Here is a 13636-nt window from a genome sequence, read left to right as displayed (position 1 = left end):
CATCGTCGTCAGTGATCAGGCTTACTACCGTTGTGTCATCAGCAAACTTAATGATGGTGTTGGAGATGTGCTGCCATGCAGTCTTGGGTGAACACGGAGTACAGGAGGGGACTAAGCATGCACCCTTGAGGGTCCCCCGTGTTCAGGATCAGTGTGGCGGATGTGTTGTTGCCTACACTCACCACCTGGGAGTGGCCTGTCAGGAAGTCCAGGATCCAGTAGCAGAGGAAGGTGTTTAATCCAAGGGTCCTTAGCTTAGAGAGCACTATGGTGTTGAACGCTGAGCTGTACTCAATGAACAGCATTCTCAAGTAGGTGTTCCTTTTGTCTAGATGGGAAAGGGCAGTGTGGAGTGCAATAGAGATTGTGTCATCTGTAGATCTGATGGGGCGGTATGCTAATTGGAGTGGGTCCAGGGTGTCTTAGATGGTGTTGATGTGACCCATGACCAGCCTTTCAAAGCATTTCATGGCAACAGATGTAAGTGCTACATGATGATGGTCATTTTGACAGGTTACCTTAGTGTTCTTGGGCACAGGGACTATGGTGGACTGCTTGAAACAGACAGTTAGGGAGAGGTTGAAAATGTCAGTGAAGTAGTTTTTTTGGGGTATCTCTACTTTACTATTTATAACTTTTACATCACTACATTCCTAATTGAAATTATGTACTTTTTACTCTATACATTTTTCCAAAAGTACTCGTTACATTTTCTATGCTTAGCAAGACAGGAAAATGGTTCAATTCACGCACTTATCACTAAACACACATGCTTTGTTTGTAAATTGTGTCTGAGTGTTGGAGTGTGCCCCTGGCTATCCGTATATTTTAATTAAACAAGAAAATGGTGCCGTCTGGTTTGCTTAATATAAGGAATTTGAAATTATTTATACTTTTACTAACTATATTTTAGCAATTACCTATATTTAAAACCAAATACTTTTAGACTTTTATCAAATAATATTTTACTTAGTGACTTTCACTTTTACTTAAGTCATTTTCTGTTAAGGTATCTTTACTTTTACTCAAATATGACAATTGGGTATTTTTTTCCACCACTGGCCCTGCAGCCTTGTTAATGTTAAGCTGTTTATAAGTCTTACTCACGTTGGCTACTGAGAGTGCGTTCACACAGTCATCCAGAACAGCTGGTGCTCTCATGCATGGTTCAGTGTTACTTGCCTCAACGCGAGCATAGAAGGAATTTAGCTCATCTGGTAGACTCGCGTTACTGGGCATCCCGCAGCTGGGCTTCCCTTTGTAATCCATCATAGTTTACAAGCCCTGCCACATCCGACGAGCGTCAGAGCCGGTGTAGTAGGATTCGATCTTGGTTCTGTATTGACGCTTTGCCTGTTTGATGGTTTCATTGGAGGGTGTAGGGTGTAGGGGGATTTCTTATAAGCGTCTGGATTAGTGTCCTGCTCTTTGAAAGTGGCAGCTCTAGCCTTTAGCCCAGTGCAGATGTTGCCTGTAATTTATGGCTTCTGGTTGGGATATGTACATATGGTCAATGTGGGGACGACATTGTTAATGCACTTATTAATGAAGCTAGTGACTGATGTGGTAAACTCCTCAATGCCATTGAATGAATCCCGGAACATATTCCAGTCTGTGCTAGCGAAACAGTCCTGTCGCTTACCGTCCACTTCATCGAACCACTTCTGTATCGAGTGTGTCACTGGTACTTCCTGTTTTGCTTGTAAGCAGGAATCAGGAGGATAGAGTTATGGTCAGATTTGCCAAATGGAGGACTTTGTATGTGTCTTTGTGTGTGGAGTTCAGGTGATCTAGAGTTTTTGCTTTTAGTTGCCTTAAAATTGGTAAAAAGGATTTAAATCTTCCTGCATTAAAATCACTGGCCACTAGGAGCGCCGCCTCTGGGTAAGCATTTTCTTGTTTGCTTATGGCCCTATACAGCACGTTGTGTACGGTCTTAGCGCCAGCATTGGTTTGTTATGGTAAATGGACAGCTACAAAAAATATATTTATGAAAACTCTCTTGATAAATAGTATGGTCTACAGCTTATCGGGAGGAATTCTAACTCAGGCAAGCAGAACCTCGAGACTTCTGTGAGGGCTGTTCTAACTGTTATTTCTGTGTGTAGAATGACCCTATGATGTCTGGGCACTCAGCCAAGACTTGACAGAAACTCACTGGTTCCTCTTAAGTTAACTGGAGACAGAGTAAAGATTATATCCTGCACACTAATGATAAAGCTATTGTTCTGTTTGGAGCCTGCTTCTGGGCCACAGATTCATGTGTTGTGTGTGTGTGTGTGTGTGTGTGTGTGTGTGTGTGTGTGTGTGTGTGTGTGTGTGTGTGTGTGTGTGTGTGTGTGTGTGTGTGTGTGTGTGTGTGTGTGTGTGTGTGTGTGTGTGTGTGTGTGTGACCAGTACGACCATACATAATCTGGGCTGACAGTCAAAGGCACTTGCTTGCCCAACTTGGGGGAACCGTTGAGCTACTGTTACAGGAAGTATGTCTGGAGTGACTTCCTCACTCAGTTGCAACAGACTGAGGCAACCTTTTCACCCCCCCTCACACACACATACACCTACATAGGGTCACGTGTTTTGCAGATGCTTGCATGGGGTAGCTGGACTATATAAATGATCCTGTACTCATTGTACAGGAGGCTCTCACTCCATTTCACCTGTGTGGGTGGGGCGACCAGCCTCCTTATTATAATCTGTTTTTAATAAAAGTAATACCTTGATTGATCATTGATTTTGCCTCTCCTCATTATTAGTTAAAGATAGAATTTCCACATACTTCCTTAATTTTAGAGCTCGAGCAACAGCTGTTGTTAACAAAGAGACACACACCACCACCCCTGAACACCCCTGCCGTTCTGTCCTGCCGATGTATAGAAAATATGTATATGTCCTTGTTCAGCCACGAATTGGAGAAACATAGGATATTACAGTCTTCAGATCACATTGATAGGATAGTCTCGAACGGAGTTCGTCCAGTTTATTCTCCAGTGATTGCACGTTCGCCAATAGATTGGAGTGCAAAAGCGTTTTATCAACTCGCCGACGAAGTCTCATCAGGTATCACGCACGCCGGCCTCTGTAATGCCGCCTCTTCTTTTCCGAGTATCGGGGATTTGGGCCATGTCCAGGATGAGCAATATATCTTCCGCCTCCGACTCATTGAAGTAGAAATCCTCATACAAATTGAGGTTAGTGATCTCTGTTCTGATGTCCAGAAGCTCTTTTCAGTCATAGGAAGTGATGGCGGAAACATTACAAAAAACTTTAAGAAGAAGAAAAACACAAAAAATTGCACAATTGGTCAGGAGCCTGTAAAACGGCTGCTATTCCCTCCAGCACCATTTATCCATTCAACACACTAACACAATAAATGTAATTTTACATTTAAAAGGTGGAATAAAACTAGTGATCACTGTGAGCTGTCAGTCAAATGCACTGTGACCAGTCAGTGAAATGCATGGGATCTAGTTGCTTTGATTATCAGAAGTGCCATTGGACTTCTGTTGACTACGCTTTTATGAACGTGTTGGATCACGTACAGCAACATCAACTAATTATTGTCATTGTTGCTAGCTACATTTCCATCCAGAATCACAACAACACACCGGCCATGTTTGAAAGCATCAAAACGACTGCATGCTGACTGATCTACAAATCACCTTGTATCATAAATAAGGACTCATTATTATTTGTAGATCAGTCAGTCAGTCACAATTTATCCATGACACATTGCAGTTTTGATCCTCTCGAACAAGGCCACTTCCTTTAGCTCTATTGAAGCCTGCATAATTTTCGTGATATTGTCAGCCAACCCCTCTATTGGTGCTTTCAAGACAACTGGTGCCACGTTCAAAACAACTGGGAACTCGGAACTGGGAAATCTCTGACTTCCGTCTTCAGTTCGTTCAAATCACCTGGAAACAACTCAGACCGGGAAAAATAATTTAAACGATCTTCCAACTCAGAATTCCAACTCAGGAACTCTGGCCTCATTCTAGATGTCCAACTTACCAACCTGAAGATCACTGATGTCATGATCTGACCTTGTATTTTTCAGAGCTCCCAGTTCTTTTGAACGCGGCATGGGAACTCATATATACAGTCATTGGTCTGCTCTCTAGAAGGAGGCCAGAGTGGCGCAGGGGTCTAAGGTACTGCATCATAGATCAAGAGGTGTCACTACAGACCCTGGTTCGATTCCAGGCTGTATCACAACTGGCCGTGATTGGGAGTCCCATAGGGCGGAGCACAATTGAACCAGCGTCGTCTGGGTTAGGTGTGTGTTATGCCATCATTGTAAATAATAAGGGGGGGGGGGGAGAACTGACTTGCTTTGTTAAATAAAGGTTAAATAAAAAGATTCCCGAATTTGATGACCATTCAAAAGATTTTTCCGGTTGGAGCTAGCTTTTTTTCCGAATTCCCAGTTGTGTTGAACGCACTGAAGTTGGAGATTGCCGAGTTCCCAATTATTATGAACGCAGCGTACATGATCAAGATGATCCCAAGTGTTTTTCGAACAACAGCCTCAAACTACCATAATCTCACTGGACGTGCAAGTATCGCGACAGTTCTCGAAACGTGTGAAACTGCATTCCAGAGGAAGTCATTTTGACTCTCAGCTCCAATGATAGCAAATACATGACCCGAGCCAAAATGGCGTCAGTTTCCTTTTACTAAACTGCAACTCTCTTCTTTCCCATTCACTCGGCTGACGATGGCGTCCCACAGCACAGGAGGCAGGGTGTCCTGCGGGAGAGATTTGAGTTGTGTGCCCGAGGTTGCTGACACACTTGCGGCGGTGGCTAAACTTGGGTAAGTAAACTGTTTCGCTCCAGCAATTATTTGGGGGGAGGTGGTCAATACAGGAGCCGACAAGGCTAGTATATACCATTCGGCTTCATTTCTGCATGTGATGTTGCTAGCTATTTTACTCGTAGTAGCTCGCTAGCTAGGCGAATTTGCCGGTGACGGTGAATTACCACGTGCACCATCACAATGGCTAACAACGAGATGATCCTCCTTACCACGACCTCAATATGATTTTATGAGAATACATTTGACAGTGGAGTCATGACTTTACTTGAATATATTATCCAAGTAAATAACCTTAAACGTTTGTAGCTACAGCAATATGCCTAGCTACAGTCAACTTCATGCAAGAGCGTCAAGTTATTTCAATGGTCAGTTATCATTATCAAGTCATTGACTAAGTTGTTGTAAAGATAGGGCGAGGTATGTATGTTTATACAAATATTTTTTGACACAGAGATCAACTGTACTAGTTGTTCAGGCTCTAATTTTGTATCATCTTGATTACTGTCCAGTAATGGTCAGGTGCAGCAAAGAAAGTCCGTGTAAAGCCGCAGCTGGCTCAAAACAAAGCAGCATGCCTTGCCCATATTAACTGCACACAAAGAACTAACAACACGCATGATAGTCATTCATGGTTGAGGAGAAATTGACTAATTCTCTTCGAGTCTTTTTAATAAACATCTCTGTGTTGAAAATGCCTACGTCGAGTAATATGTTTGCGTACATTTCAAACAGACCCCGCCACTATGGGTTTCTTCACTGTCCCTAAACCAAAAACCGATTTAATATTTCGTTCAGTTATGTATAGAGCCATATCGTCATGGATTGCTCTGCCACCAGAGGTTACTCAGGCAAAAAGCACGTTTAGCTTTAAAACAACATCTTGTATCAGTGTCTCTCCTCTTTCTAAATATCTACTTTAACTGTACTGTATATATGCGTATGTGTATATACAGTACTAGTCAAACGTTTGGACACCTACTTATTCCAGGGTTTTTCTTTATTTTTACGATTTTCTATATTGTAGAATAATAGTGAAGACATCAAAACTATGAAATAACACATTGAATCATGTAGTAACCAAAAAAGTGTTAAACAAAACAAAATATATTTGAGATTCTTCAAAGTAGCCACCCTTTGACTTGATGACAGCTTTACACACTCTTGGATGAGAAACCCTTGAGTGAGTAGGTGTAGTAGTGTGTCCAAACTTTTGACTGATACTGTATATTAATTGTGTAAATATACAGTTGAAGTTGGAAGTTTACATACACCTTAGCCAAATATTTTTTAAACTTAGTTTTTCACAATTCCTAACATTTAATCCTAGTAAACAATTCCCTGTCTTAGGTCAGTTAGGATCACCACTTTATTGTAAGAATGTGAAATGTCAGAATAATAGAGAGAATGATTTATTGCTGCTTTTATTTCTTTCATCGCATTCCCAGTGTGTCAGAAGTTTACATACACTCAATTAGTATTTGGTAGCATTGCCTTTAAATTGTTTAACTTGGGTCAAACGTTTCAGGTAGCCTTCCACAAGCTTCCCACAATGAGTTGGGTGAATTTTGGCCCATTCCTCCTGACCGAGCTGGTGTAACTGAGTCAGGTTTATAGGCCTCCTTGCTCGCACACGCTTTTTCAGTTATGCCCACACATTTTCTATGGGATTGAGGTCATCGATTTGTGATGGCCACTCCAATACCTTGACTTTGTTGTCCTTAAGCCATTTTGCCACAACTTTGGAAGTATGCTTGGGGTCATTGTCCATTTGGAAGACCCATTTGTGACCAAGCTTTAACTTCCTGACTGATGTCATGAGATGTTGCTTCAATATATCCACATAATTTTCCATCCTCATGATGCCATCTATTTTGTGAAGTGCACCAGTCCCTCCTGCAGCAAAGCACCCCCACAACATGAAGCTGCCACCCCGTGCTTCGCGGTTGGGATGGTGTTCTTCGGCTTGCAGCCTCCCCCTTTTTGCTCCAAACATAACGATGGTCATTATTGCCAAACAGTTGTATTTTTGTTTCATCAGACCAGAGGACATTTCTCCAAAAAGTGCTGTCTTTGTCCCCATGTGCAGTTGCAAATTGTAGTCTTGCTTTTTTATGGTGGTTTTGGAGCAGTGGCTTCTTCCTTGCTGAGCGGCCATTCAGGTTATGTCGATATAGGATTCGTTTTACTGTGGATATAGATACTTTTGTACCGGTTTCCTCCAGCATCTTCACATGGTCCTTTGCTGTTGTTCTGGGATTTATTTGCACTTTTCGCACCGAAGTCTAGGAGACGTGTCTCCTTCCAGGCATTTGGAAATTGCTCCCAAGGATGAACCAGACTTGAGGTCTACATTGTTTTTTCTGAGGTCTTGACTGGTTTATTTTGGTTTTCCCATGATGTCAAGCAAAGAGGCACTGAGTTTGAAGGTAGGCCTTGAAATACATCCACAGGTACACCTCCAATTGACTGAAATGATGTCAATTAGCCTATCAGAAGCTTCTAAAGCCATAACATCATTTTCTGGATTTTCCAAGCTGTATAAAGGCACAGTCAAATTAGTGTATGTATACTTCTGACCCACTGGAATTGTGATTAAGTGAAATACTCTTGTCTGTAAACAATTGTTGGAAAAATGACTTGTCATGCACAAAGTAGATGTCCTAACTGACTTGCCAAAACTATAGTTTGTTAACAAGACATTTTTGGAGTGGGTGAAAAACGAGTTTTAATGACTCCAACCTAAGTGTATGTAAACTTCCGACTTCAACTGTAATTTGTCTTTTCAACAAGTTTTATTTTAATTGAATTTTAATATAATATCTTATGTTATTGTCTATAACTGTTCTGTACTTTCATGTATTTGTATGTTTTATGTGGACCCCAGGAAAAGTAGCTGCTGCATGTGCAGTAACTAATGGGGATCCTAATAAACTAAACTAACGTTAGATCAAGTGTCAACTAATGTGTCCCATCTGTCACTTTCTCTTTCAGGTTTGACTTCCTGTGCATGCCCCTCTTCCACCCGAGGTTCAGGAGGGAGTTTGAGTTGGACCCCGCCAAAGTCCGATCAGGAGCACATACGCGCTCTGACCTTCTGCTCTGTGGGAGAGGTGAGGAGGCTACCTGTATTCATACTGACATCAATGGTAGACAGTTCATTCTCATGCACAGGAGCATCTACTTACAGGGTCATCTAAATGGCTCTATAGTATGTATATTTAATTAAGTATCCGGATATTGAATTTCACTTCTTCCTTACCCAGACTGGAACACTCTGGTTGTTGGAAAGCTTTCTCCATGGATCGAGACCGACTCAGAGGTGGAGACAGAACGCAGGAATTCAGAAGCGGTGAGTTGGACAGACTTTGGGTGTGTTCATTAACTTCCAACGTAGCAAACATTTGCAAAACATTTCCCCAAATAACTTTTTGCAATGAGAACGACTGCTTCTTTTGGGGGGGAATTATTGGATCCCTCCCCATTTTTTATTCCGTTTGGTTTAGTGAATACACCCCCGTCCTTGTTCGTGAACTAAGAAAAGTTCAAGCAGAAAGTTTTAAACCTCTTAGCTACAAGTTGAATTGTTGCTCTGTCCTGCCATCCCTCTGTCCTGTCTCAGGCCCTGGTACAGGAGCTGAACTTCTCAGCATATCTGGGTCTGCCAGCCTTCATGGTCCCTCTGAAGGGCCCTCACTGTGCCAACCTGGCCCGCGTGCTGCTCAACCACATCCAGACGGGACACCACTCCTGCATGGTGACTACAGCACTCAAACATTCTCTATCTATAGCATATACAAATTATAACTCATTCTTAATCCTTGACTTGTATTGTGACGGGCAATGTTAAGGTAAATCGGTTAACTTAAAACTAAGCAACTGGATTGTTTCGTATCAGTTTTGGATCCGGGTCCCCCTGATTTCCGCTGACGACATGCGTGATGACATCATCGAGAACGAGCCTACGAAACACACAGATGATGGCAGTGATGACGAGAAGACCTGGGCCTGGTAAGTATTGTGCTGTGACCAGGGCCTGCAGATTATTTTTTGGTTTAGTTATAAATGTACCTTCGGTTTTTCCTTTTTCAGGTGGCATTCATTCAGAACTCTGTGTGACTACAACAAGAGAATCTGTTTAGGTAAGGGAGCAAGACGGGGAAACATGTTGGGGTGGTGTTGACAAACTGATAAGTAATTGTTTTGATAAGTAACTGATAAGTAATTGTTCCTGATTTGTCTTCCCTTCCTTTTGCTGAAGCCATTGAGGTTGGAGAAAACATGCCCTCCGACGCTGTGATTGACAAGTGGCTTGGGGAGCCAATCAAAGCAGCCGTTCTTCCCACCAGCATCTTTTTGACCAATAAGAAAGGGTTCCCAGTCCTTTCAAAACCCCACCAGAAAATCATCTTCCGTCTCTTCAAGGTACTGTAAATTCTAGGCTACGGCAATTGGTATAGCAAATGAAAGTATTTTGTCTTCACTCTGTCCTTGATTATGTATTTTACAAAACATTTTCTCGTCTCCCAGCTTGAGGCCCAGTTCATCTTCACTGGCACCAGTCGTCACAGTGAGAAGGACTTCCGCTCCTACCTGCAATACCTTGAATACCTCAACCAGAACCGCCCTGTCCCCAATGCCTATGAACTGTTCGCCAAGGGTTATGAGGATTACCTACAGTCTCCTCTCCAGGTATGTGTGTTGAGGTTTGCAAATAGTCATACCTACAGTACCAGTCAAAAGTTTGGACACACCTTCTCATTCCAGGGTTTTTCTTAATTTTTTTACTATTTTCTACATTCTAGAATAATCGTGACGACATCAAAACGATGAAATAAATAATGCCAAGAGTGTGCAAAGATCTAGGTAAAGGGTGTCTACTTTGTAGAACCTCGAATATTAAATATATTTTGATTTGTTTAACACTTTTTTGGTTACTACATGATTCCATATGTGTTATTTCATAGTTTTGATGTCTTCACTATTATTTTACAATGTAGAAAATAGTAAAAATAAAGAAAAACCCTGGAATGAGTAGGTGTGTCCAAACTTTTGACTGGTACTGCATATTGTAGTGATGGGCAGGGAATTGATAGTTTGCCGATTTTGGACAATATTATATTGTTACATTGACGCCAAGTCAAAAATATTTTTAGGTAGTTGGCTGTACCTGTGCCAAAACGCTGTTATTTTTCATCCTATAGCTTGTTCTCAGTCTTTTTTTAAACTAGTGAGCCAACTTTTTCAGCACATATTTCCCTGACTGATCAAAACTAATTTTCTCATCTCAGTAGCAGACATACAGAGTGCAATATGTTTGTAACATCAAATCGCAGTATCACATCACAAAACTTATAGAATCGTGAGAATCGCAATACATATCATATCGGCACCGAAGTATCGTGAGGTCCCTGGCAATTCCCACCCCTATTATATTTTGTGTGTATGCATTGGATTCTTTGTCTCTAATTGTTCTCTTCCCATTAGCCCCTCATGGACAATCTGGAGTCTCAGACCTATGAAGTGTTCGAGAAGGATCCCATCAAATACTCCCAGTACCAGCAGGTAAGGAGCCTTTGATACAGATGTCTTCCCATTCTAATACACTGTAACATCTAGCAATGGTGCTGTGGCTGGTAGGGTAATATAATGAAGTACTGATTGGGTTCTCCTGATATTTCTGCAGGCTGTGTACAAGTGTCTGCTCGACAGAGTTCCGGAGGAGCAGAAGGCGACCAATACACAGTGAGTAGCTCCAACACCTACCTGTCTGTCATCTCTCTTAGTATTTATTCTCCTGACAATGACCTTCCCCCTCTGTATCTGCTGCGTAACAGTATGTATGCTCTGTGACCTTAGAGTTTTGATGGTGCTGGGGGCTGGGAGAGGTCCTCTGGTCAACGCCTCCCTGCGTGCTGCCAAGCAGGCTGACAGGAAGCTCCGTATCTACGCTGTGGAAAAGAACCCCAACGCAGTTGTCACGTGAGTGAACTCTCTGACCCTCTAATGGGGTTTCCATTGTTCACCAACCTCATTCAAGGAGATTATAGAACTCATTCAACATGATTACATTAATGAAACTATTTAATTAATGTATTACGAGTAATCGCCCGGTAAGGGTTAATACTTTCTGGCAGGTAAATTACAAGACTATAATGGGACGGTTGGCAACGTTAATCTCCATTGAGCTCCACCCTCTATCTGTCTGTGAGACTGATCCTGCCACTCTATCCCCAGGCTTGAGAACTGGAAGTTTGAGGAGTGGGGCGATCAGGTCACCGTGGTGTCGTGTGACATGAGGGAGTGGGCGGCACCTGAGAAGGCGGACATCATCGTCAGCGAGCTGCTCGGGTCCTTCGGGGACAACGAGCTCTCCCCGGAGTGTCTAGATGGAGCACAGCACTTTCTCAAAGGTAGGTGTAAATATTACACTTCTGCAGTGCACCTCGTTGATATTGAAATGTCACACTACTTAGTAAAGAGCTGTGAACGGGCCATCTCTTCGCTGTTGGGTGACAACCTCGTAAGCCGTAACTCCACTCATTGTACTCGGAACATTTCATGACTAGGACCAACAAAGTTGATTAAAAAATTGCTTCTGAAATGTCATTGTACATTCGTTAATGGGGAAATATGAACTTTTACTGAAAAGTTTCTGTTTTGGAGATGAGAGGTTTTCACCAGACAGTGACGATATGTCATTCAAAGCACTTTTTTGCCTATACCCTCTCTCATCCAAACTTGTCCCGATTTATCTCGTTCTTCAGATGGTGGGGTTAGCATCCCCTGTTCCTACACCTCTTTCCTGGCCCCCCTCTCCTCTTCCAAGCTGTATAATGAGGTCAGGGGGTGCAGGGAGCGAGACAAGGACCCCGAGTGCCACTTTGAGACCCCCTATGTCGTCAGACTCCACAACTTCCACCAGCTGGCTGAGCCCAAAGCCTGCTTCACCTTTGTACACCCCACCACAGGTAACAGACGCGTCAAACCCCCTTGCATGGCTAAAGCTTACACACCAACCCTCCACATCCCACCATAGGTAATACACACACCCTAGCTAACACCGGGTAACGATCACACAAGATGTGTAATAAATGTACTTTCCTTTCCTTTTTAGATATGAACAACAATAGGTACCAGTGCCTTAGATTCTCTGTGGGATGTAACACGGTGCTGCATGGCTTTGCTGGATACTTTGAGACCACTCTCTACGGAGACGTCACACTCAGTAAGTACCAAAAGTGGGAATGGTGATGTTTTGAAGTATAAGATGGATGGATATCGTTAACATTAATGTGTGTGTTTGTCTGGTCAAGGTATCAAGCCGGAGACCCACTCTCCCGGAATGTTCTCCTGGTTCCCCATCCTGTTCCCTCTCAAAGTAAGTTGACTGTCGTGTAAAATGTATACTTTACATTTAGCACATTTTTATTACCCAAAAGAATGTAGTGTATTGACCCGTTTCTTCCACCTGCAGCAACCGATCCCTGTGACGCGGGATGATGATGTCGTGGTGAGGTTCTGGAGGTGTAACAATGGGAAGAAGGTGTGGTATGAGTGGGCCGTGACAGAGCCCTCGTGCTCCGCTATCCACAACCCAGCAGGAAGATCCTACACCATCGGCCTGTGATGACCTCGCACACACCCTCATACTCGCATATATACACACATATATACAGACACAATTAAACAGGCACTTTGTTGCTAATGAAGTGCAGGTAGTTTCTCTCAATGTCCAGCATTTGACTAATTGGCCTGTAATAATGAGCCTGCTCATACCATGAAACATACGGACCAGGATCATGGTGACGCTTTAGATCTGCAAATGAGAATCCAATCAATGGTTTAGATGGGACTGATTTTGAGTCTATTTTACAGTGTTATTAAGAGGAGTCAGTTTCAGGCATGGACTATCATTCAAATACAATGTTTACTGAGATTAAGTTACTTGTATAGCAGGCAGTTAAGATATCTTTAGAGAGTGGATCTCATAGACTCAGCCTTTTCTGTCTACGTGGGTCGTCATCCGTCCTCGCTTTGAAGAGAATCTGTTTGTTTTTTTAAATTGTTTTTTGTTTTTTTATATTGTTTCAGTCAGTCACCTGGCATCGCAGTCACACAGACTTGCCAACAGGACCTCAGCCTTACTGACAACCACATCTGGGTCAAACATGTACTTGTTTTCATTCAAATACTTTAAGTGCCAATGGAATAGTCCCAAAAACGTGAACTCTGGCATGCTGAGCAAGCTAAATCAAGCGTACCTCAAGTAACTGAAAAATAACAAGTATTTATTTGGTCTAGGTCCCCTGAGCACACATTCCAAGCTACAACTCAGATGAGATGGCTCTAAATTGTCACTCAACACTTACCTGGTTACAACTCCGATACTGCAGGGTGTAGGAGACGGGCTTTTCAGCATGTATGTTTTTCGGGTGTCCATTTTTTGTTTTTGTCTGAGCCATGTTAAGACAATAAAGACAATACTACTAGATATTTGCTGCTTTGCGCCGTTTGTATGTGCTTCTTCCATTGACTTACTAAGTATGTCCCCTCCATGAGTAAAATGGCAGGCTGTGACAAGGTCCCTATTCCATTGCCAAGCATATATCAAAAGCTATTTGGAATTTCAAACTTGAATGCACGCTTGTACACAAATGTATGTCTATAAAATATATCCTCATCCTAAAGTGTCTTCTCAACAGACTACACCAGTGAATGATCTACTGATTTGTGTAGTGTCCAGTAGAAGAGGGCAGGATGCCGTATTGGCATTGAGGTAAACCTATCAAAGGGGCAGTAGGTAGCCTAGCGGTTAGAG

General features: G+C 42.5%; 1 protein-coding gene across 2 annotated transcripts; it reads left to right on the top strand.

The window, feature by feature from the left end:
• The first annotated feature begins 4618 nt into the window (after positions 1 to 4618).
• On the top strand, positions 4619 to 13309 carry prmt5 (protein arginine methyltransferase 5). Of its 2 annotated transcripts, none has more exons than XM_071375849.1 (16): positions 4619 to 4815; positions 7810 to 7928; positions 8082 to 8167; positions 8438 to 8572; positions 8714 to 8826; positions 8908 to 8957; positions 9077 to 9240; positions 9346 to 9507; positions 10303 to 10380; positions 10502 to 10560; positions 10675 to 10797; positions 11053 to 11228; positions 11583 to 11786; positions 11933 to 12043; positions 12132 to 12196; positions 12293 to 13309. In XM_071375849.1, the coding sequence occupies exons 1-16, from the start codon at positions 4718 to 4720 to the stop codon at positions 12443 to 12445; spliced, it is 1896 nt and encodes a 631-aa protein (XP_071231950.1). In that variant the 5' UTR covers positions 4619 to 4717; the 3' UTR covers positions 12446 to 13309. The 2 variants fall into 2 exon arrangements, with proteins under 2 accessions (XP_071231950.1, XP_071231949.1); XM_071375848.1 differs by having other exon boundaries at positions 4639 to 4815; positions 11933 to 12045; positions 12128 to 12196.
• Positions 13310 to 13636: the final 327 nt, after the last annotated feature.

The sequence above is a fragment of the Salvelinus alpinus genome, chromosome 30 (genome assembly GCF_045679555.1).
Source record: "Salvelinus alpinus chromosome 30, SLU_Salpinus.1, whole genome shotgun sequence".
In the NCBI taxonomy this organism is placed as follows: Eukaryota; Metazoa; Chordata; class Actinopteri; order Salmoniformes; family Salmonidae; genus Salvelinus; species Salvelinus alpinus.
This window is presented reverse-complemented; position numbering and strand designations above follow the sequence as displayed.